The 24,915-nt window shown below is 44.2% G+C and overlaps 1 protein-coding gene and 1 long non-coding RNA gene across 7 annotated transcripts in view; one reads left to right on the top strand and one right to left on the bottom strand.

Annotated features, from left to right (window-relative positions):
* Window positions 1-1,469: 1,469 nt before the first annotated feature.
* Window positions 1,470-24,299, bottom strand: LOC128931874 (uncharacterized). The gene is made up of 6 exons (XR_013533752.1): window positions 24,255-24,299; window positions 23,648-24,075; window positions 16,672-16,822; window positions 11,049-14,582; window positions 7,278-7,464; window positions 1,470-3,070 (listed from the first exon to the last, which is right to left on the bottom strand). It is a non-coding gene; the product is annotated as an uncharacterized LOC128931874 (long non-coding RNA).
* Window positions 11,401-24,915, top strand: part of LOC144582031 (uncharacterized) — a 32,837-nt gene continuing 19,322 nt past the window's right edge. For 2 of the 6 annotated variants that reach the window (XR_013533749.1, XR_013533751.1), the window contains exon 1: window positions 11,401-11,612. Coding sequence is in view for 3 of the 6 variants with exons in the window: in XM_078368349.1 (XP_078224475.1) it covers window positions 11,496-12,170; window positions 18,649-18,813 (840 nt within the window). In the remaining 3 variants the exon portion in view is untranslated. Of the gene's footprint in view, window positions 12,171-18,648; window positions 24,692-24,915 lie in introns of all 6 variants that reach the window. The other 4 variants (XM_078368349.1, XM_078368348.1, XR_013533750.1 and 1 more) reach the window with 4 other exon arrangements.

The following is a 24,915-nucleotide window of genomic DNA, read 5'->3' as shown; positions in this document are numbered from 1 at the left end:
TTGCTATTGTAAACAGTGCTGCAATGAACATTCGTGTACATGTGTCGTTATAGTAGAACGATTTATAGTCTTTTGGATATATACCCAGTAATGGGATTGCTGGGTCAAATGGAATTTCTATTTCTAAGGCCTTGAGGAATCGCCACACTGTCTTCCACAATGGTTGAACTAATTTACACTCCCACCAACAGTGTAAAAGTGTTCCTTTTTCTCCACATCCTCTCCAGCATCTGTTGTCTCCAGATTTTTTAATGATCGCCATTCTAACTGGCGTGAGATGGTATCTCAATGTGGTTTTGATTTGCATCTCTCTGATGACCAGTGACGATGAGCATTTTTTCATATGATTGTTGGCCTCATATATGTCTTCTTTCGTAAAGTATCTGTTCATATCCTTTGCCCACTTTTGAATGGGCTTGTTTGTTTTTTTCCTGTAAATCTGCTTGAGTTGTTTGTAAATTCTGGATATCAGCCCTTTGTCAGATGGGTAGACTGCGAAAATTTTTTCCCATTCTGTTGGTTGCCGATCCACTCTAGTGACTGTTTCTTTTGCCGTGCAGAAGCTGTGGAGTTTCATTAGGTCCCATTTGTCTATTTTGGCTTTTGTTGCCAATGCTCTTGGTGTTTTGTTCATGAAGTCCTTGCCTACTCCTATGTCCTGGATAGTTTTGCCTAGATTTCCTTCTAGGGTTTTTATGGTGCCAGGTCTTATGTTTAAGTCTTTAATCCATCTGGAGTTAATTTTAGTGTAAGGTGTCAGGAAGGGGTCCAGTTTCTGCTTTCTGCACATGGCTAGCCAGTTTTCCCAACACCATTTGTTAAACATGGAATCCTTGCCCCATTGCTTGTTTTTGTCAGGTTTATCAAAGATTGTATAGTTGTATGTATGTTGTGTTGCCTCCGGTGCCTCTGTTTTGTTCCATTGGTCTATATCTCTGTTTTGGTACCAGTACCATGCTGTTTTGATTACTGTAGCCTTGTAGTATAGTTTGAAATCCGGTAGTGTGATGCCCCCCGCTGTGTTCTTTTTGTTAAGCTTATTTTTAATTTTGCATTCCTTTTTAAAATTTTGGAACCAAGGCAATTCTGAATGTTGCTAAGTATAAAGTCTGCCCCTGCACCGATGAATTTATGGAGCAAATATTCAAGATTCTGTCAGAGTCAGATATTCTAACCAGGTTAACATCCCCTTGATAACATATTGGCTTCTGGATGCAAATATAACAATAAATAGAGGGATGGGAGTGTGTGAGACTGTGTGCAAGTGTGTGTGTGTGTGTGTGTGTGTGTGTGTGCAGACACTTCTGTTGAGGCAGGAATAAAGGAGTCCTATGCATGTTATTGGCCATCAGACCAGGTGAGAAACAGCCCCATGGAACTAGAGAACACATTCCAGATTCTGGAGTCTTTTGCACAATATCTAAGAGTAATATGGTAAAGCTCCAAAAAGAAAAAAATGACCACAAATAGACATCATTCAAAAATATTTATTTTAAGTCATTTACTATATAACTGTCAATACACATGTAGGATGAACTTATCAGACATGATTCTGCCCTCTCTGCCCTTAAAAGTTTATAGGCTGATGAGGGGAGGAGAGATAGGCATTAAATAATTACCTAGATAATCCTTTACTTGTTATTTGTGTTTGAAAGAAAAAGTACAAGGCATTCTTAGGGTAAATGACTGGGGACTAACTCTCTGGGTTAGTAACTGGGGAAAACACTCTTTGGCTTGTCCAGACTCTGAGCCCATCGCCAGGCTCTGAGCTCCCCAGAGCAGAGACTGTGTCTTGCTCACCCTCCATCACAATGCTAGATTTGTGGCACTTTAAAAATGTTTGTTGAATGGATGCATGAGGTTAGTAGTGAGGATGAGAATAAGGGCTGTGGTAAAGGAGACCTAGGAGAAGAGATTTCAACGTAAGTTGAAGCCAGATCATGGAAGACCTTAAGTATCATTTGAAAAAGTTTGGACTTCATCATGTGGGACATGGGGGGGCCACTAAAAGTGTCTGAGCCAGACTGATGTGATTAGAGCTGTGTTTCGTGAAGATAACTCTGGAGAGGCTGGGGGCAGGGGGCCAGCTGGGAAGGCGCATAGATTGGCGGTAGCAGAAAGGGATGGGAAGGAGGGAACAGCTACAAGGGGATGATTGGCTGCATCAGACCCTGAGAACTCATTTCAAGTGAGAGATTTGCTCTGGGTCATTTGCCACCAGAGGCTGCAGTTCACATAAACTCTGTAACGTTTCCTAAGAATTCTCCAGAGGCTCATGAGTTTTCTAGTTAGGTAATTAAGAAATAGTTATGTTCTCAAGAGAATAGCTGAATGCCCTAGATAATTTCTCCAATTACGATTTAGCAAATGGGTGGGATAACTATGCCATCCTTCCTTTTTGAATGATGCCCACTTCCTTCAGACTAAACAACCATTCAATCACACTGCAGCAACATCAGTCACCGACGACGTCTTTAGAAGCTTCACTGTGTCAGCTCCTGGATTTGGGCTTCCCTTTATGAACTAGAGTTTATGGTTCATTTTTATTGCTCTATTTCATACTCTCTGTAATTGCCAGTACTGTAGATGATACCATGGGTTTATTTGTTCATTAAAAGTAAATAAGTCTGAAAGAAAAGGGAGCTGTAATGGAACAGAAGGAGTTAATTAAGTTTACAAGTCATGGACAGACTCTATATCGTCTTCATTTCCTTATCATTGGGAGTATTCCGAGCTCAGAATTTTCCCAATGCAAAAAAAGGCTCTGAAGAGTCGGATCTGGGAACCTGGCCAGTTCCCTGATCCAATTTTTGGTAAACACCTCAAGGATGTTAGTTACATGATGAAGACGTGGACAGTGTCCTGACTTGACCCTTCTTTGTTTTAAAAAGTATAAAAGATTGTTTAGCAGAAGCCGAACTGAGCTTCGGTGGTGACTTGGTCTGGACTTGCGAAAACCGGTGCTGCTTTACTGCCGGTGTTGAAGTTTGTGAGCGTCTCTAGGTATCCTTGTAAATAAACTCTTTTTCTCTATATACTTCAGCTGGTGTTTTTCTTCCCACGAATCTGCCTGAAAAGATTAGAAAGTCCAAGCTTGGTACTGAGCAGTGCTCACACAGGAGCATACCAAAAACTTATGCTGTATTGCAAATTTTATATCAGAAGTCAGGAATGAGAAAATTTAAGATTCTCCAGGCACTCGAATGTTAATTTCTCTGCCCTACATATGTTTCAAAAGATATTTCAAATCTGATCCTGAATCCGAACTAATCATCCATAAGGTGGGTGGGTTAGCATGAGCATAATTTATCTTCTGGTTTGTTAATTTCATAAACAATATTTATGATTAATTATTCTGTGCAATCCTGAACATTTATGAGGGTCTATTATGTGCCAAACTCTTGCATATTTTATATCTTTATGTACCTAAAGCTTTCATCTTCACACAACTCCTGCAAGATGCTGTGTTATTATCTCTATTTTACAGTTGAAGCAACAGGCTCAGAGTGGTTCAGTGACTTGCCTGAGGCTACACAGCTCATCGGTGATGGAGCCTGTTGGAAATTGGAGTTACCTTGGCTCCAAGCCCCACTCCACTATCCTGCCTTTCTCTAAGATTGAACCAGAGCTCCACAACTCAGCAAAAAGGTTGAAAGTCTTCTCTAACATAGGAGGATAAAATGAAAGCTGTCTTTCATGCTGCCCTGTCATCAAAGCCGAGAGCAAGCCTTAGTAAGTTTACCAGTTTGAGTGAGCAAAACAACCCGATTCCCAACAGCAAGCAGGCATGACCACTGCTGAGAAACATTAAGTTTACCCTGCCCCCATGGTTCGCTTGTGGAAGATACTTTTAGTTTGTAATTAGTGGTAGGCGGGTAACAGCTGCCTACCTAGTATATTTGTATATGTAGATCACCTGTGTATTAATAAGAATCACGTGTCAAAGAGCAAATAAACACATGGATGACTCTCTGCTCGGGGGTTTTCAGTCTGGAGAGCTGTCAGCCCCACAGGCTCTCAGGCTGTTGGTCCCCAGGATAGATTCACTCCGTTGTGCTGTTTCGGTATCTGCCTCTCAAATACCTTCAGCGCCATCTGGGTGGGGGTCTCCCAACTGAGCTGGTTCTTGGTAAGAGGTGCCCAAATGTGGAGACTAAAACCCAGGATGAAGGATTGCCTGAACAATGGAAAAAGAGGCTAAGCTGAAGGTATCTCGGGAATGTTTGAAAAGAATCCCCCAGCTGAGTTAGGGGGAGCCAGAAGGAGCCCGGGGGGAGACTCCTAGGTGAATTAGGGGAAACCCAGAAGTGGCCCAGATACTACTGGAAAAAAATCCCTGGGGTAAGTTGGGGAGCTCAGGAGGAGCCTAAGGGAGACTCCCAGGGTGAATTAGGGAGAACCTTGAAGTAGACCAAGAATGTTTGAAAAAATCTCCCAGGGTTAGTTGGGGGAGCTCGGAATTGGCGCAAGAACATTTGAAAAAAATCTCCCAGGGTGGCAGCTGGGGGAACTCGGTCATATTGGGGTAACATCAGCCAAAGATCAAGCCAATACAGGGCTTATTTGGTGTGGTCCATTTGGACTTTGGTGTGTTTTGCCCTGGAGCTGTTTCAGACATAAGATGAGGAAAAGGATTCAGGAGAAGAGAAGGAGTGTGATTAAGTATGTAAAGAAATCATGAAGCAAAAAGATGAAAAGTCAAATGAGGAAAAGGTGTGCCCGTCAGCCCTGCTCAGTATCTTGTAGAGAGATGGTCAGAGCCTCCCCAATATTTCTACTGCTGCTTCTGTTGGCGTGTGTGCTCCTAGAACTATGGTAACCAGTTCAGGTGCTTATACTCCTATATCTATGGTAACCAGTTCTATCCAAGCTGGGATTCAACAAGAGGGAAATGAGGGAGATTTAGAGGCATGGCAATTTCCCATGGTTACACACCTTCCAGATCAGCAAGGGCAAGTATGGGTTGCTTTTGAACCCCTTCCCTTCAAACTGTGAAGAGTTTAAACAGGCCATCAGTCAGTATGGGCCTGAGTTTCCATTTGTGCTAGGATGATAGAAGAGCATAGCTTTTTTTTTTTTATTGTATTTGGGCTCTGGAGTACATGTGCACATCCTGCATCCTGCAGGATTATTGCATAGGTACCTACATGCCATGGTGGTCTGCTGTCTCCATTCCCCACCTCCACCACCCCCCGACCCCTACATCCCCCCATCAGGCATTTCTCCCAGTGTTATCCCTCCCCATCCTCCCCGCCGCCATCCCCCCTCCCCCACACCTAGCTCTGTGAGTGTTGTTCCCTTCCCTGTGCCCAAGTGTTCTCATTGTTCATCACCCGCCTATGAATGAAAACGTGGTGTTTGGTTTTCTGTTCTTCTGTCAGTTTGCTGAGAATTATGGTTTCTAGGTTCATCCATGTCTGTACAAAGGAAACGAACTCATTGTTTTTTATGGCTGCATAGTATTTCATGGTGTATATGTGCCACTTTTTTTTTTTTTTTTGCCCAGTCTATCATTGATGGGCATTTGGTTTGGTTTCCAGGTCTTCCCAGTCATAAACAACACCACAATGAACATACGTGTGCATGTGTCTTGATGATAGAATGATTTATAATCCTTTGGGTATATACCCAGTAATGGGATTGCTGGGTCAAATGAAATTTCTATTCTTAGATCCTTGAGGAATCGCCACACTGTCTTCCACAATGGTTGAACTAATTTACACTCCCACCAACAGTGTAAACGTGTTCTTATTTCTCCACATCCTCTCCAGCATCTATTGTCTCCAGATTTTTTTTTCTTTTTTTTGTTTTTGAGATGGATTTTGGCTCTTGTTGCCCAGGCTGGAGTGTAATGGCGCAATCTTGGCTCACTGTGACCTCCACCTCCCGGGTTCAAGTGATTCTCCTGCCTCAGCCTCCAGAGTAGCTGGGATTATAGTGCCCACCACCATGCCTAGCTAATTTTTTTCTATTTTTAGTAGAGATGGGGTTTTACCATGTTGGCCAGGCTGGTCTCGAACTCCTGATCTCAGGTGATTCACCTGCCTCAGCCTCCCAGAGTGCTGGGAATACAGGCATGAGCCACTGCATCCAGCCACCTGATGACTTCTTAATACATTTAAATTCCTAACTTTGGGGTGAAGTTGACAAAATTTTTGAGTTGATTATTTGTTGGCTTATAGGGTTTTCATATTGAAGGCTGCTGTTCTTGATGGCAATAGAAAGAAAATGCAAGACCAATCAGTCTAAGGTGAAACAAAGTCAAGGGAAGAGACTATTAAATTTTGTGCATCCATGTAAATTTTATCATCAACTACATTTACAATAACATCTTCCATAACTTATCATAATGAAAATAATTTGTGGTAGCATACACCTATAATCCTGGCTTCTCATGAGGCTAAGGCAGGAGGATCCCTTGAGCCCCCCGACCTGGTCAACATAAGGGAATCCCATCTTGGCCAGGCATGGTGGCTCTCGCCTGTAATCCCAGCACTTTGGGAGGTCAAAACAGGCGGATCCCTTGAGGTCAGGAGTTTGAGACCAGCTTGGCTAACATGGTGAAACCCCATCTCTACTAAGATACAAAAATTAGCTGGGCATGGTGGCATGCACCTGTAATCCCAGCTGTTTGGGAGGCTGAAGCAGGAGAATTGCTTGAACCTTGGAGGGGGAGGATGTAGTGAGCTGAGACTGTGCCACTACACTCTAGCATGGGTGACAGGGCAAGACTCCAGCTCAAAAAAGAAAAAGAAGAGAGATCTCATCTCAAAAAAAAAACCCAACTTTACATAATGTTGTAAAAAATCATTTGCTACACATCAGCTATTTCTGACCAATTTTTAACTACAGGCAAGAAAATCATAGACTTCAAAATGGTTCATTCTGAGTTGCTAGTCTAGTCTCTTGTTTACATTACTCTCATTCTAGCGAGAGAGGATGTGATTTCCAGAGTCAACGTGCCTTCGTTTGGGCTTGCTCTTTACTCTTTATCTTATTATTTTTCATTTCTAAACTCACACAGGTGCAGACCTTTCTTTACACAAAGCAGAGCACATGGCCAAGGAAAGGATGTGATTTCCAGAGTCTGTTTCTACAACTGCCCTAAAAGTACAAATCCTTTAAGAAATGTAGTAGATTGATTTAAAGTCACAATACATTATAAGTGAGAATTTTTCTCAAGATAAAACAGAAAGATGCTAGGTATATCAAAAGAAGGGATGCTTCAGAAGAGAACCACACTAAAAGGAGATTAAACTCCCCAAAACAAAGCTTACCTACTTCACAATTGTGATGACAGCTGGCAGACTAGCACTGGAGAGGCAGTAGAGACACAGAACACTCACCCAGGCTGAGTGAGATAGGAGACCCAGGATCCAAATGGGAGTTCCAGGCTGTAGCATTGTCATCTATTAACTGGTCTTCTCTAACTCCTCTGAGACACACTTTCTTCACCTACAAAATCTAAGATATGTGACAGAGGGAGAGAAAGAGAATCAGTTTGATGTCTATTTTTAGGTTTAAGATTCTTAGATTATGCTAATGATCACTTTATATAGCACCACCTCCACGTAAGTACCAAACACACAATTAGTCTATGTTATTGGACACACGCTCCATATGGGCTTGAGTACAGCTAAAGAAACATAAGCAGATTCAAGCTTTTGGGTAATCCATACAAGAGAACAATGACATTAAATACTATAAAATCATGTAAGTGATGGCATGTTAAGTTTTTCACTGATGAATAAGTGGGAATTCATGTTATAGCGAGTGAAGACCCTTTCACAGTTATGTTTGGTTAAGGTACCTTTCCAGTCCTGTGTTTATACAGGTAGAACCTCTTCTTTTTTTTTCTTGAGATGGAATCTCACCCTGTCTTCTAGGCTGAAGTGCAGTGGTGTGATCTCAGCTCACTGCAACCTCCACCTCCCAAGTTCAAACGATTCTCCTGCCTCAGCCTCCAGATAGCTAGGATTACAGGTGCTTGCCACCATGCCCAGCTAAGCTAATTTTTGTATTTTTAGTAGAGATGGGGTTTCACCATGAGGCTGGTCTCAAACTCCTCACCTCATCATCCACCCGCCTTGGCCTTCCAAAGTGTTGGGATTACAGGCATGAGCCACTAAGCCTGGGCACCACTTCTTTTTCTATTTAATAAAATATTGGTGGGGAAAAGACCCTCTGGCATTTGCTGTCTCATTTGTTCCTTTGTTGAAGTCATAGGGAAAGCCATAAAATAATATTTCAAGAAACAGATGAGATGTAGATGACTTTTTAGATCTCCTTCTGGCCTTATGGATTTACATGTGTTTTTACAGAATAAAGGTAAAATAATGAATATTAGGCTGAATGGTAATGTGGAAGTACAGGGATAATTCAAAGTTTAAGAATTCCTTACAGCTCATGCCTGTAATCCCAGCACTTTGAGAGGCCAAGGTGGGTGGATCACGAGGTCAAGACATCAAGACCATCCTGGCCAACATGGTGAAACCCTGTCCCTACTAAAACTACAAAAATTAGCTGGGTGTGGTGGCACACACCTGTAATCCTAGCTACTCAAGAGGCTGAGGCGGGAGAATTGCTTGAACCTGGGAGGTGGAGGTTGCAGTGAGCCGAAATCAGGCCACTGCACTCCAGCCTGGTGACAGAGTGGGACTCCATCTCAAAAAAAAAAAAAAAAAAAAAAGAATTCCTTCCCCATGTTTAACTGGTGTGCTTTGCAAGGTCTAGATGACATCAATGATACAATTCTTGCAAGCAACAGCAGCAGGGTTCTTGAAGGTCATTGTCACCTAAAAAATTTTTTCTTCCCTTTATGTTGTTAAATAGACTGAAGATATCCCTGAATGGATAATGGAATTAAGTTTCTCAAAATATGGTCCATGGACTGCCTGTCTGTACCAGCATCATTTGCGGTGCTTGTTCAAAATCCATATTCCTGGGGAATGGAGGTTTCACCACTTCGAGACCCACAGAGACTCCATTATGCTTTATGCAGGGTCACAGATGCCTCTAGAATGAAGTAGATACTCCTTTTGAATTCCTGTGATGTGAAACTGATAGCAAATATTAATCTAAAAGCAAAACTGAAAAAAAAATTCATATTCTTGGTCTGTATCTGAGATCATCTTGATGGATCTCAGGTACGCTTGTATTGTATTAAACCCTCTGGTGCTATTTATACACAATAATGTCTAAAAATCACTGTCTAAATTAAGAATTCCCATTCTACTGCATTGGATTAGTGATACAATGAAATTCAGGTCCAGAGTTTTTATCATTCAATATCCAAAACACATGGAAGTGACTTTTATACAGCTTTCAAAGCATAACACATGTAAAATAGACAATACAAACAAGCTTTAAAAAGAATAAAATCGAAGGCTGGGTGTGGTGACTCAGGCCTGCAATCCCAGCACTTTGGGAGGCTGAGGCAGGCAGATCACAAGGTCAGGAGTTTGAGACCAGACTGACCAACCCTATCTCTACTAAAAATACAAAAATTAGCCAGGCATGGTGGTGGGCGCTGAGGCTGAGGCAGGAGAATCTCTTGAATTGCAGTGAGCCAAGATGTAGCCACTGTACTCCAGCTTCTGTGACAGAGTGGAACTCCAAAAAAAGAACAAGAAGAAGAAGAAAAGAAAATCATTCCATAATACTTTTATCCAAGGACAAACAATAGTTGAGGACTATTTGTGTGAATTTCCTTCAAGTCTCTAAATATCATAATATAGATCATCATAGGTTCTAAAAACTCCTAACAGCAGGGACTGTGTTTCTTCATCACTGTAACCCTAGCTCTTCCCAAAATGCCCAGCACATAGTAGGTACTGAAAGCTTTGCTGAGTGAACAAAGTGACTATGAAGCTGAAATCAAATTGTATCTTTGATTTGGGTCACACTTTTTACAAAAATATACCAGCATTAAATAGAATATCACTTTCTGATTCTCAAAATTGGTAACAAATCAATAACTAGTACTCGGTACCAGATATTTTTCTAGCATTTTAGCGATATTAATTTAACCCTAACAGCCACATGTCATTTAAGTGCTATTTTATCCCGAATTTTTAGATCAGGACACTGGAGCACAGAGAGTTTAGGTAACCAACCCAATACCACACACCCACTATGTGGCAGAGCTGTCTCCCCAGGCTTTATCACACCAGGTTAATCTACCTGTTCATGGTCATAAAATCACCTACCTTTATAAACAAACGTGCATAACATTTACCACTTCAGCTATGGGAACTTCTATATAACATTTAAAAACCCTCCTTTAGGAAACTATATATTAGATGATTGTGTGACAGTTAAGATTGAGCCCTGGTACCTACGTTACTCTGCTACCACACAAAACTCTGCAAGGGCGCCTGTACCACCCGAGGTGTGGGATGGGAAGTGCATGGGGCAGGTACCTCTGTGCACATCCACACATGTTGTTCTCAACCCCAATAATCATGTTTACCACACGAGCCTCACAAGTTCACCTTTTTTTTAGACAGGGTCTCATTCTGTCGTCCAGGCTGGAGTGCAGTAGCACGATCTCAGCTCACAGCAGCCTCGACCTCCTGGGCTCAGGCGCTCCTCCCACCTCAGCCTCCCGTGGCTGGGATCACAGGCACACGCACCACCACATGCGGCTAATTTTTTGTATTTTTGATTTAAGAGATGGGGTTTTGCCATGTTGCCCAGGCTGGTCCCGAACTCCTGACCGCAAGTGATCAGCTCGCCTCAGCCTCCCGAAATGCTGTGGATACAGAAGGGAGCCACCAACTTCCCAAGTTTAAGGGTGAAATGGAGGAAAGTTCATGTCATACTCAGGGAAGTCCAATTCTTCCCACGTCTTTCACTTGGGCCCCACACAAAAATAAAGTAACTAGAAGTGCACCCTTCTGTTCACAGTGCGCTCACCGTCGGTGGCGTCCGCTGGAAGCCCCGGGTCGGACCGGGAGGGGGACAGTGCCTCCTGCTCAGGGCCGTTATCCAAACTGATCCGCTCCCCACCGCACCCCCAGAACCTAAGAAAACCAGACCCCGCAAACCTGCACGAACAGAGCCATTTCCTCCTAATGTGTGCTTCAAACCCACGAAACCCAACTGGAAGCAGGACCAGCGTGCCTGCCCTGCACGCTACTCCTCCCGCGGCAGAAGCCGCCGATCCGGGCAGGTGGTGGGTCCTCGTGGGGTTCCGCGAACGTTGAGCCGCCACGTGCAACGGACGCCGGCTGGGCCTGCAAATCACCTCCCGGCCGCCAGGGAGCGCCGCAGCCGCGAGAGCGAGGGCGGTCGCCCGGGAGGGGGCGCGCGGCGCCGCAGGGGAGGAGGGCACCGCCTCGTTAGCCCTGCGCCCCTCCCCCCGCGCGCCCTCCAGGAGGGGCGGCGCGGGAGGCCCCTGTGGGCGAGGGGGCGGGGACGAAACGGCCCCGAGGATCCGTGCGCTGCACGGCGGAGGCGCGAGCCCGAGGAGGAGGGGAGGCGCGGGCGGGGGCATGGGTGAGGGTAACCGGTGTGGGCGCCGAGACAGCGCCGGGCAGAGGGACCTGGCTACCCTGGACAGCGCATCGCTGCGCGCCCCGGTTGTCGCGCCACAGCAGCTGCGGATCATGGTGAGTGGGACTGCGCGCCGCCACCGCCACCGCCACCGCCACCGCCGCGCTTTTTCTCTCCTGGACCCACGCACCGGGCGGGAGAGGGCCGAGCGGGTGGCTGCGCGGGCGCTGCGGGTTCGCCGCTGGAACCGGCTACCCTCGGAGGGGCCGGGTCCGCGCGGGCTTGGGGAGCGAGGTGAGCGTTTGGGCCGGGGGCGCGCGGGTCGGCCCGAGGCCCATTGGCCTCGGGAACTTTGTCCCTGTTCCTGCTCCCGGGTCCCGCTCCAGGACCTCGAGGTACCCGCTCGCGCTCAGCCCCCTGTTGCATGCACTGGGCTGGCGCCCGGGATGCCCGAGGAAGCCGCCCCTCCTTCGCGGCGGCCATTCCCGCCCGCAACCCACCCTCCGGCCCCGGGAACCTGCTCTCGCCACCGCCCGCCGGCGCCTGGAGCGGAAAACGGTGTTTCTCGCGCGAGGCACCCACCCCGCCTCTGGAGTCCTGGGGTTCGGGCCCTAACGGTTAAGCTCCCACCCCTGTCCTCCCTGCACCCCGGGGGTGTGTCTGTGCGCTCGACGGTGCGTCCTGGGTTTACAGATTGGCTTGAGAGGGCGCTGGGTTTTATCAGTGTCTGGGCTTGGAGGGGCTTCTGGTGTGTTCTTTACAACTCTGCCCGGTTTCCCAGGCCAGTCCTCCACTCTGGATTAGTACCGCTTCCTCTCGGCATTAAGCGGGGGTGGGTGGGTGTGGGGTGTGTGTGTGTGTGTGTGTGTGTGTGCGTTCCCCCGGGTCTGATGAACTGCCTGAGAGTTTTAGCAGCAGAGCCTGGTTCTTTGGCTACAAAGGGAGAACATCTGTTGTGCTATCCTCAACTCAAAGGACCGGTCTTGGCAAAATGTGAAATCTGTGTCTGTCTTCAGGGGTCTATATTCAATCTTTGCCTCTCCCCCTTCCCGTAGGGTTTCCTCTCCACTTCAGGGCTTATTAAAATATGCTAACCACCTTTCTCTTACCCACTCCATCTGATTTTGCCCTGGCTACCCCTTTAGGCACATTCTCTGCCTGATTATGTGTGACCACTTAATCTTAAAATTCTAACCTTTCCTACCCAGCCCACCACAGTGTGTATTCCCCTTGCCTGCTTCATTTTGTCTTCTCTTGAGCATGTATTGTTTAGTGTACTGCATATTTTGTTTCTTTAGCTTGTTTCTTAACAAGTCTCCTCTACCAGAATGTAAGTTTCAGGAAGACAGATTTTTATCATTTTGTTCTTTACTGTCTTTCTAGTGCCTACAGCCGCACAGTAAGTCCTTGATAACTCTTTTGAATTAACCCAATAAAGCAAGCTGCTTTCTGCTAATGCACAAGTGGAGAACAACTGCAAACATTTTGCAGCTGACAGTTGTAATGATGAGAGTCTCAAGTGAAGTTTGGGAGGAGGGAGATACTCCCCGAGAGGAGGGACCCGATTTTGGCAGCCTTCAATGACAAAAGTCTAGGCGGCTATCTCTTATGGCTGGTCTGTCGCTTCATGCCCTTGGCACCTTGGCATCAGAGTGGACAAGGCATTTTTAGGGCCAATTGGCTCTCTCTTTTGGGCTCTGAAGGTTTGTCCCAGTGTGTAGGTAGGAATTGTATCGAGTAAGGGAATAAGTTCACTTGTTAGCTGAATAGAAAAGTCATGGGAATGTTTAACCTAAAAGAGCTAAAATCAAGGGCAAGCTCTTGAAAGCTTTATCCTGCACAAGTGTGATGCTTCCTGTTTCGATAAGTATTTCTCAGAAACTTTGGGTCTTCAGAGGAATTTTTTTCTTAATACCCAAATCCAAATTGTATTACCTTTTTTTCTTTTTTGTGGCAGGGTCTCTCACTCTGTCTCCCAGGCTAGAGTGCAGTGGTGCAATCTAGGCTCACTGCAACCTCCACCTCCTGGTCTCAAGTGATTCTCGTGCCTCAGCCTCCCGAGTAGCTGGGATTACAGGCGTGCACCACCACACCAGGCAAACTTGTGTATTTTTGGTAGAGATAGGGTTTCACATGTTGTCCAGGCTAGTCGAACTCCTGACCTCAAGTGATCAACACCCACCTTGGCTTCCCAAGTGCTGGGATTACAAGTCATGAGCCACTATGCCCAGCTGAAATCATACTACTTTATTTAAAAAAAAAATAAAGTGGGCCAGGGAGGAGGAAGGTTAGGGGGTTTAATTTAAAATAAATTAGTGGGTCAGTTCAGAGAGACACCCTTTTGAATACATGTCCAGTATGAACTGTCTTGTAAGATATCTCTGCTAGTTAGTCTTATTCCAAAATAATTATTTTTTTTCAAATTTCCTTTTGTTTTTCTATTTCTATAATGAGGATTTATGGCGGTGGTTTTAAAAGACTTAGTCTAGGGAAATGTATTAATTGTAAATAAATTGTTTAATAAAATTTACTTGAGTAAGTTTTTGAAAAAGATGTAATTAGAGCTGACTATACAAGTTCAGCAGTTCTGTGGTTACCATCTTTCCCAGATAGGTAGCAGAAATTAAATGTGAAAAGGAAAGAAAGTTTGTCTTTGAAATTAATACCAATGAACCAACCAAAGGTCAATGACAGATACTTTATTGACTTCAATTTGTATTTGTAGGAGATTTTACTGTTAAGATTCCTGATTCAAAGTATCCAGACTTTTTTTCTTTCTGTTCTTTGAAAGTAAGCATTTTCAAGGAGTACAAAATCCATTTTTAAAGTATCCAGTTGGGAAAGCTTAATTTTTGGTTCTTCAACAAAGGTTCCATTTAGTTTAGCTTCCTTCAAAATGTTTTAGTCACTTTGAGAGGTCCAGGTGCTTTCGTGCTCCAAAAGAGAATGTTGAAAATTTGTCAAGTAGATCCGTATTATCTGTCTAGTTATGTTCAGAAAACAGGCCCTGCTGTTTAGGATTAGGTGGATGATCGTCTCCGTTGGACAGTTGGATATGTACCATCTAACTTGACAGGTTTGCATTTCTGGGAATAAACATTGATAAAAGGAAAGAAGTCGCACCGGAAACGTCTTTAATGGCCGGATATGGTGAAAATATGCCAGCATCAGTAGCTCATCATAATTCTAAAGTTACAAATCCACACGTTTGTAGCTTTTCTCCTTAATTGAATTGGGACATAACTGACTTTGACAATGAACCATTCTAATAAATAGTTTAAATATGACATTTAAAATCTAACCATTTAATAATTAGAGAGCATACTTGTTCTGAAATTTCTGTGACCGTTTAGAACTTGAGATCTGGGGTCATCGTGGCCTTGAATCCTAACACCAACATTTAACTGTGTGACCTTGGGCCTCAGTATTCTATTCTATAAAAGCTGTTTAATAAGGTTTTTGGGAGGAACAAATAAGACGGTGCCCTTTATGTGTCTAGCACAGTGCATGGGGTGCTTAGTAAATATTAACTATTATCATATGTGTGTCCTTTTTTCTTCCGGATCTATGTTTAGTTGAGATACTTTGGAATGATGTCTCTATCCCTTTTGTGATCTTAATATATAACTAATATTGCTGTCCAATAGAAATATAAACCACATACGTAATTTTCAGTTTTCTACAAATCACGTTAAAAAAGTACAGACAAGTGAAATTAGTTTTAATAATGTTATTTAACCCAGTCCATGCATATATTTCATCATGTAATCAATGCAGAAAAAAGGAGATTTTAAATTCTTTTTTTTCCCATAGAAAATCTTCAAAATCTAGTGTGTATTCGATGCTTAGAGCCCATCTCAGTTCAGGGTACCCATATTTCAGTTGCTCAGTGGTTGCCTGTGGTTAGAGGTGACTGTATTGGACAAACAGCTCTAGATTGCACAGAGCTTCCAAGTTTGCCTCTTAAAGCTTTTAGACCCTTTCCACTAGTGAGAACCTCGCCGCCACCTTAAACCCAGCATTACAAAAAGAAAGGTACTCATCTTTCAGACTCTCTACTCTGTTCCCTTTTGCTGTTAGTAATTCCACCAGCTCTTCAGTCTACTGTCTGAAATCGGATTCGTATTCTCTTTTTTCTTGTATGTTGTTTGTTGTCTAATATTCCCGTATTTTTATTTGAAAATATTTTTTTCTTCAGTCTGACTTCATTCTTCCTACTATATATTTGAAAATATTCTAAAATCTCTTTCCCTCACCCCTTGAGCCTGTTTCCCACATTTTTGCCTTATCTACAGATTCCCTTTTTTTTTTTTTCTTATTATACTTTATGTTCTGGAGTACACGTGCAGATCTTGCAGGATTGTTGCTTAGGTGCACACAGGCTCTCTGAGTCTCTGGGCTCCACATTCTCTCCATTCTTTCCTCAGCCCTTTATAACGTCAGAAATGGTTTCCATTTCATAGGTTATTCCTACCCTTAATACCTTTCCTTTGTCAAATATCCAGAAAAGTATAATTAGTTTAACTGATAGTCTGACATTAAAATAATTTATTCAAGAGAAGAGGCACAAATGAAGGAGGAAAAACAAGCTGTGGGAAGGGAAGATGAAACCATTCTTTGAGCTTTATATGCCTTTCAGGAAATAATCAGAAGGAATAGATTCTAGTAGTCTATAGTACAGTAATTCTAGTTAACAATGTATTGTATATTTCAAGAAAGCTAGATGAGAATTGTAATATTCCTAACATAAGAAAAGATAAATGTTTGAAGTGATAGATATTCCAGTTACCCTAACTCGATCATTACATTGTATACATGTACCAAAACGGCACATGTACCCTGGGAAAATGTACAACTATGAGGCATAAATTTAAAAATAGAAATATCATGGAACTGATTAATAATAATTGCAGTCACCACCCCAAAGCAATGAAACTTGATTTTTTTTTAATTGTACATTAAGCTCTGGGGCACATGTGCACATCCCGCAGGGTTGTTGCATAGGTACACACATACCATAGTGGTTTGCAGTCTCTGGCCCCCGTTGGCTACATCAGGCATTTCTCCCACTGTTTTCCCTCCCCAGCCTCCCTACCCCCCCGCCCCCGCTGTCCCTCCCCAGCCCCCCCACCCCCAACCTGCCCTAGTGTGTGATGTTCCCCTCCCTATGCTCACATGTTCTCATTGTTCAACACCCTCCTATGAGTGAGAACATGTGGTGTTTGGTTTTCTCTTCTTGTGTCAGTTTGCTGAGAATGATGGCTTCCAGATCCATCCATGATGTTTACACAGTGCTTTCTAAGAGACAGGGCACCTTCTTCTGTGCCTGGTGAACAGAGGGACAAAACAAAAGAAAGGCACTGGACGAAGAGTCAAGAAACCTGGGTTCTAGCCCTGGCTTTATTATTTACTAGCTCTATTCCCTTGCTTAAGTTGCTTTGAGACACTGTACACACCTGCTCAATGGGGTATTATATCTGTGGTGAGATTGTTTTGTTAGAATCAAATGGGGCCTCAGCGTTTTTACATTGGCTCTCCTTTGGCTGTGTAGATCTTCCCCTCCGTGCCCCCAGCCTACCCTAATCACTCTAGTGAAACTGGAACCTGCCTTATATTCACACACACAGCTGGATATGTACCACACCTGATCCTCTTACACTGCTTTTTTCCCAGCACTTATAACCTAGCAGTTTGCTAATTTACGTAGCAATTGAAACCATTTAATCATTAATCACTCTTGATTCATTTAAAATCACAATTCAGTTTGGGCATGTTTCAGTAGTATAGGTAATACACATAGGCTTGTGTTACCTTTTAGTAAATGATAATATGTATTCCTACAACTGTATTCATACTTCATAGTCCTATTTGTGGTGAGGGCCAGGTTATATCATTTATAAATAATGAAATCCATGTTTCATCATAAGTTTTAAATGAAATTAAAATGCATATGTATTTCTGTAATTTCATATTTATGGGTTATGTTCTTATTTACATAAATCTATATAGCATTAAGTTCTTGCTGAAATTAAAAATGATTATCTTAGTAATATAAACAAAGCTATGATATATTGATTTGCTGAATAATTATTTTTACTTTACATATATGTAGCCTTTACCTAGCATAACTTAAATATGCTGCCAATACTGTATGATACTATTTTATATTTATTAATCAGCTGGATGTTTTTCAATGCATTTTAATACACCTTAAAAGTTTCTAAAGCCTCACAAAAAGACTTTTGTGAGAGGCAAGTCCTGTAGCAATATACCTTCCTTCGTAAGGAAGACAATGGCCCCTTTCCTTTGGCCTTTTCTGTGTTCAGACTCCTTAAAAAAAAAAAAAAAGGCACACATCACAAGTCATTTTGAGATTTCCTGCCTGAAGTCTGCATCAGACTCATAAATACAAAGCAACCATGCTAGTGTCACAATATTTTGGAAGCCATGTTTTTCTGTTAAAAAATAGGGTTATGACATCAACCCCGTTAAAGTCCTGCCGCTGCTACTAAAACGCTACCATGTTCCTTTTGTAAATTAGGTTTACTGTCATAAATCATTTTCTGCTCACAATTTTAAAAGTAAGCAGAAACACCCTATTTTAATACATTTCTTAACACTAATCTCACCAGTACTTGCTTTATATAAGATAGAAGATAGAGCATGTGTAAACAGTCTTAAAGTTCTTAGTGCAAACTTTGGAATATTTTGTATTTGTTCTCCTTTTAAAGGAAATAAATATGCTCTCTACATTGAATATGTATTCTTTAAAATTGCTCTCAAGGAGACATGCAAATACATTGCCTCAGTCATTTTTTCATTAGATACACTCATTGTTCATTCAGCACGTGCTCAGTACCACTCAATTAGAGGCAGTGTGTAGGCACTATCAATTTAAATATAAAAGACAGCCCCTGCTTGACAAAATCTGTAGTACAAAAGAGATTCCTTTGTCTCTTCCAGTGCAAGCGTACTTCACAAGTCAGCAGTGAGTGTTTGGATCACCCCCTCCAGTAAATGTGCCTCCATGTCCATATGCCATTCCATCCAATAGAAAGACTTAGTCTAATAATGTGACTAGTAATATGACAAAAAAGTCTAGACCCTACAGCATAGGTAACTTATTCTTTATCATGTCACAAATCTGTTCAGGTCCAAGAGGTGACTGGGAACGAAAGAGCCAACATCATAAGGATTAATAAGCTGAGATCAAGACTGTGTCTGTGTGACACCACTGTACTCAGCAGTCATTCACTGAGAGAAGAAAATGATGAAACCGACTGTGTGAAAGGATGGGTAGAAAGAGCATGGACCTAGGAATCTGTCAGATAGGTTTAAGTACGCATGCCTACAGAATGAGAATCTCAGAGGAGGGGCCTAGGAATCTGTATACCAAGAACCAGGTACACTCCAATTTGAAATCTTATGCTCTAGGGATCCAAATGAATGGGAACAATTTCTGGCAAAAATGTTTAGTGTATGTTTTATGAAGGGGTTGGATTTTGGTATGTGGGAAGAAGGGAATATAGGATAGAACAGAACAGTCCATTTAGGAGAAATAACTGGGGAAAGCACCAGAAAGTAGTAACGCAAGTATATTTACATAACACGATACTATGAGCAATTTATGGACAAGGCTGGTTTTCCCAGAGGCTAGCACAAATTAGGTGCTCAATAAGTGCTTTTAATTTAATTTAATTTAATTTTTGAGATGGAATCTCGCCCCATTGCCCAGGCTGTAGTGCAGTGGCTTGATTTCAGCTCATTGCAACCTCCGCCTCCTGGATTCAAGTGATTCTCTTGCCTCAGCCTCCAGAGTAGCTGGGATTACAAGTGTGCAACACCACAGCTGGCTAATTTTTGTATTTTTGGTAGGGTCAGGGTTTTACATGTTGTCCAGGCTGGTCTAACTCCTGACCTCAAGTGATCAACACCCACCTCGGCCTCCCAAAGTTGTGGGATTACAGGCATAAGCCACCGCATCCATACCTAATAAATGTGTTTGTTTATTTAGTTAGTTAGTGAGTCGGTCTCACTCTGTTGCCCAGGCTGGAGTGCAGTAGCGCAATCTTTGCTCACTGCAACCTCTGCCTCCTGAGTTCGAGCGATTCTTCTGTCTCAGCCTCCCTAGTAGCTGGGACCATGGGTGCCCACCACCAAGCCCAGTTAATTTCTGTATTTTTAGTAGAGACAGGGTTTCACCATGCTGGCCAGGTGGTCTCAAACTCCATACCTCAGGTGATCCACCTACCTCAGCCTCCCAAAGTGCTGGGATTACAGGCGAGAGCCACCACACCCAGCAATAAGTGCTTTTTAAATGTGTGAAATCTGTGGACCAACAGGATAATGGGATTTATGCTAGGAGAGAGAAGTCAAATTTTGAAGAGTCTTGAATTTGAGGCTAAGAAGTTTCTTCTAGATTTTGTAGGTAATAGAGAACAATTAGGCTTTTGAAATGGGGAGTCAAATGATGAAAATATCATTTAGGAAAATCTTGTTTCCATAATATATGGGATTGGGAGAGCCTGGATAGGGAGTTTATAAAGGGGCCAAACTAATATGTCACTTCTTTCCACTTTTCATATTACCAGCTTCTGAAAATCTCTCTCCTTAATCACACACTCCTAGATTCAGTTCCCTACTCCACTTCTTACTAATTGTTTAGTCATTTGAACATCAGTGTTCTCATCACTAAAATATGTGTGCTCACACATAGTGAAGATTCCCTGGGAATAAATAGTTGGAACTGGTGGCTGTTACCCACAGAAACTTAATCATGTTTATCTTTACAATCCTAACTTCTTTCTATGTGCCTGGAATATTTTTATAGAACAATCTTGATTAATCTTTTTTTTTTTTCCTTGAGATGGAGTTTTGCTTTTGTTACCCATGCTGGAGTGCAATGGCGCGATCTCGGCTCACTGCAACCTCTGCCTCCTGGGTTCAGGCAATTCTCCTGCCTCAGCCTCCCGACTAGCTGGGATTACAGGCACACGCCACCATGCCCAGCTAATTTTTGGGGTTTTCTTTTTTTTAAGTAAAGATAGGGTTTTGCCATGTTGGCCAGGCTGGTCTCGAACTCCTGACCTCAGTGATCTGCCCACCCTGGCCTTCCAAAGTGCTGGGATTACAGGCGTGAACTACGTCACTTGGCTTTTTAAAGAGATAATTAAGGTTAAAGTCAAAAGGGTGAGGGGCCGTAATCCAGTGACTGATGTCCTTAAAAAGGGATTAGAACACACAGAGGAGAGACGACGTGACTACACAAGGAGAAGACCGCCATCTACAAGCCAAAGAGAGAAGCCTCAGGAGAAAAACCAACCCTGCTGATCTCTGACTTCTACCTTCCAGAGCTGTAAAAAAAAAAAAAAAAAAGTGTGTTCAGCCCAGCAATGTGGCTCACGCCTGAAATCCCAACACCTTGGGAGGCTGATGGGCAGATCACTTGAGGCCGTGAGTTCGAGACTAGCCTGACCAACATGGAGAACTCCTGTTTCTACTTAATATACAAAATTGGCTGAGTGTGGTGGTACATGCCTGTAAGTCCAGCTACTCAAGAGGTTCAGACAGGAGAATTGCTTGAACCCGGGAAGTGGAGGTTGCACTGAGCTGAGATTGCACCATTGCACTCCAGCCTGAGCAATAAGAGTGAAACTCCATCTCAAAAAAAAAAGGAAAATAAATGTGTTGTTTAAGCCACCCACCCGTCTCTGGTATTTTCTCAGGGCAGCCCAGTTTCTTAGGTCTGGTCTGATCCTTACCTCCTCTCCCCAAGTTCCAGCCCCATCCTAGACAAAAGATGAGGTTACTCCATCATTAGTTCTCCCAACAAAAAAAAAAAAGTATTGATTACTTCTTCATGGAGCTGTTAGTCTTGACCGTTCCAACCAACTAGGGTGTCCTAGCACACAGGTCCCTGGTCCATGCAGGAGCTCAGCATTACCACCTGAGCTCTGCCTCCTGTCAGATCAGCAGCACATTAGATTCTCACAGGAGCACGGACCCTATTGTAAACTGTGCATAGGAGGATCTAGGTTGCTTGCTCCTTATGAGAATCTAATGCCTGATGATCTGAGGCAGAATAATTTCATCCCAAAATCAACCCTGCCCCATCTGTGGAAAAACTGTTTTCCATGAAACAGTCCCTGGTGCCAAAAAGGTTAGAGACTGCTGTCCTAGAACACCCTATCTCTCTTATTCCTTAATGTTTCTGAAACTAAAAGCACTTTTAGAAAAATATGTAATTCACCATCAAATAGCCATTTAGAGATGAGAGAGCAATTAGGAATTCTGAAGCCACAAAGGTAAGTTTGGCAAATAACCTAGCCAAGGCATGGTAGGGTCTATACATCCCAACCCCATGTCCAGGTAGTTTGCCTATTCAAACTAGAAAGGAGAATATATGCTTTCCCTCCTTCCCCACATCCAAACGTATCACAAGGAACTTGTTTTCCTTACTTAACAACCTTAAACATCTACAATTAGTTTAATATTCTAATATTCTTTGGCTTGTTGACATCACAAGCAGAAAATTGAGAAAGGTTATTCAATTGCTTTATCTCATCAGAAAAGAAAGCCTGGTAAATTAGAAGCTTTAATCTGGTATTATAGTAAAGCACAACCAATTTTAAACATACACACAAGGCCAGGCATGGTGCTCACATCTGTAATCCCAGTGCTCTGGGAGGCCAAGGTGGGTGGGTCACATGATCCACCCAGGAGTTCAAGACCAGCCTGGCCAACATGGTGAAACCTCATCTCTACTAAAAATACAAAAATTAGGGCGTGGTGGTGGGCGCCTGTAATTCCAGCTACTCAGGAGGCTGAGGCAGGAGAATCCCTTGAACCCCATCTTGGTTGCAGTGAGCCAAGATGGCGCCATTGCACTCCAGCTTGGGTGACAAGAGCAAGACTCCATCTCAAAAAATAAACATGCAAGTATAGGAATACATATACATGCATATGCACAAGTGCACACACATCTCCAAGCAGTGTCACTACATATTAATTTGTACATTTATCATGTAATAAACATGCCCTATAGTATCTGTATGAATTCTGACCCATTATTACATCAACCTCAACCCATACTTCAGTCTTAAAAATATGTATAAACTCAATGACATGTGTTGTACATACTTTTTAGATTTTCACAATTTCTCAGCCACTTTGCTAAGAAGCCTGTGGTTATCAGCTATTATGTATAAAGAAATCAAAAAGCTCTACAATTGGCCTAACATCAATGAACGTCTTCTCATTTTAAGAAGGAAAGCACGCACAGCATTCAAAAGCAGCACCATTATTATAGAACTGAGAGTTATGTTACCTGACCGTGGAAGTTTAATATAGCCGGTGTTTTTGTTTGTTTGTTTGTTTGTTTTGTTTTTGAGACGGAGTTTCGCTCTTGTTACCCAGGCTGGAGTGCAATGGCGCGATCTCGGCTCACCGCAACCTCCGCCTCCTGGGTTCAGGCAATTCTCCTGCCTCAGCCTCCTGAGTAGCTGGGATTACAGGCACGCGCCACCATGCCCAGCTAATTTTTTGTATTTTTAGTAGAGACGGGGTTTCACCATGTTGACCAGAATGGTCTCAATCTGTTGACCTCATGATCCACCCGCCTCGGCCTCCCAAAGTGCTGGGATTACAGGCTTGAGCCACCGCACCCGGCCAGTATAGCTGGTGTTTTTAAGCGCTGCCTGGTCTTGACGTCTGTTCTTGGAATTGAGTTTAAGTAAACAATTTCACACGTGCTGAAAACCCAACTCTACCCCACCAGCTGATGAAAGGAAGGTGACACCTCATTATTAAGGTCAGAATCTGTGCAGAAGAAAAAAGACTAACCAATCGCTTCACCTTCGAATGCAGGCCAAGGTTACAATCTGGGCAGCCTGTGGTGACAATGAAACAAGAGCAGACGTTGCCGGTGAAGCAAGACAGGGTTTCACCCCTGGATCCTGTCCCTTCCCTCCCCAGGATGCCCAGGGCCGGCCATGGGTAAGGGGCCCACCTCCGCGCTCAGGCCTGAGAGGCTAGGGGACAACAGTTGATTTTAAGACACTTCTCCGTCCATGCCCTTTTGTTTTTTAAAAAGACAATGCCAACAGATCGACCCGGGGTGTGGAACTGCCCTGCAGCTGCCGCCCCCACTCACCACACACCATCAGCAGCAGGACGATCAGCAGCGTGGCCACGAACACGAGCAGGGTCAGCCCGACGCTGTGCCACATCTTGGGGGCAGGAGGACGGTCGGCTCGAGTAGGCGGGCGCAGACGGCGGTGGGCGCGGGCGGCAACACGTTGTGAGCTTCAGTGGCGGGCGCCAGGCGCAGCTGAGTGCCTGGGCGGCATGGGCAGCTGGTGCCCTCTCAGCAGCGCCCCCAGGAGGTGGGGCAGTGCAAAGGCGGGCACCGCAGGACCTCCCGCCAGCCTGCCCGAACCCCTTACCGCCTGGCTAGCCAGAGCGCCCGAGGCAGGCGGGACGCCAGGCGCCTCTTGGCTTTCATCTCTCCGGGAAGCCGAGGCCGCGGCTCCGGAGACCCTGGCAGCAGCCGGATGCGCTTCCATTGCGGACTCTGCACGCCTGTGGGGAGAACGGAAAGTGAACTCAGGGACACACGGCGGCCTCAAGGCCCCTCGTCGCTGTCCACCCAAGGATCCCTGAGCCCCTAGGGATGCCAGCTGTCAGCGTCTCACGGACGGTAGTGTAGGGGCTTCTCGGCCCTAGGCCCCCTCCCGCTGCAGCAGCTCATCAGAGCTTACCTCCTCCGTGGCGGGGAGGCGGCTGAGAGGTGGAGTGCAGCGCCTGGTGCAGATGGGGTGGGGGCGGGAATTGGCATTGTCGCGCAGGGACTACAACTCCCAGAATGCACCGCCCACTCGGGCTTCTCAGCTTCCCTCCTCTGGCCTCTCTACCTCGGTTTTGCTCTAGCAGCCTCAGTAGGATGGCGGTGCGCTGGCCTTCTCCAAAGCGGCGGAGCTGGTTACCCCTCCTGCGGAGGCGCCAGTGAGATTTCAGTCATTATTCCATACACAAAGTCGTTTTGTTTCTAGCCGTGATCGATGAAGTATGCTGAGGGAGGAAAGAGGAGGCCGCTGCCTGAAAAACTGGTTGCTCGTGCAACGAGCCCTGTTAACGGGCGAGAAGGTTGGACATTTGGGACTCGGAGGAAGGACTCAGGTCCCTGCCGAAGAGACGGGTCAGGACACGAAATCTCATTTTTCCCTTGCAACAAATGTTCTCTTCTGTCTTTTTGGAGGTAATGCCTTTCAGAAATGGCTCGCAGGTGACTTAAGGACGGCTGCACTGCCCTCAGATCATCTGCCTGAGTTGTAAGTTAGACTCAGCTGCCTCCTTGAGACCAAGCGACAGGTGACCCACAGCTTGGAGATTTTGCCGCGCTGGCTTACACCTCTGCGAAAC

Source organism: Callithrix jacchus, chromosome 4, assembly GCF_049354715.1.
Source record: "Callithrix jacchus isolate 240 chromosome 4, calJac240_pri, whole genome shotgun sequence".
Lineage (NCBI taxonomy): Eukaryota > Metazoa > Chordata > Mammalia > Primates > Cebidae > Callithrix > Callithrix jacchus.
Note: the sequence above shows the minus strand (reverse complement) of the source record. Positions and strands in the feature narration are given on the sequence as shown.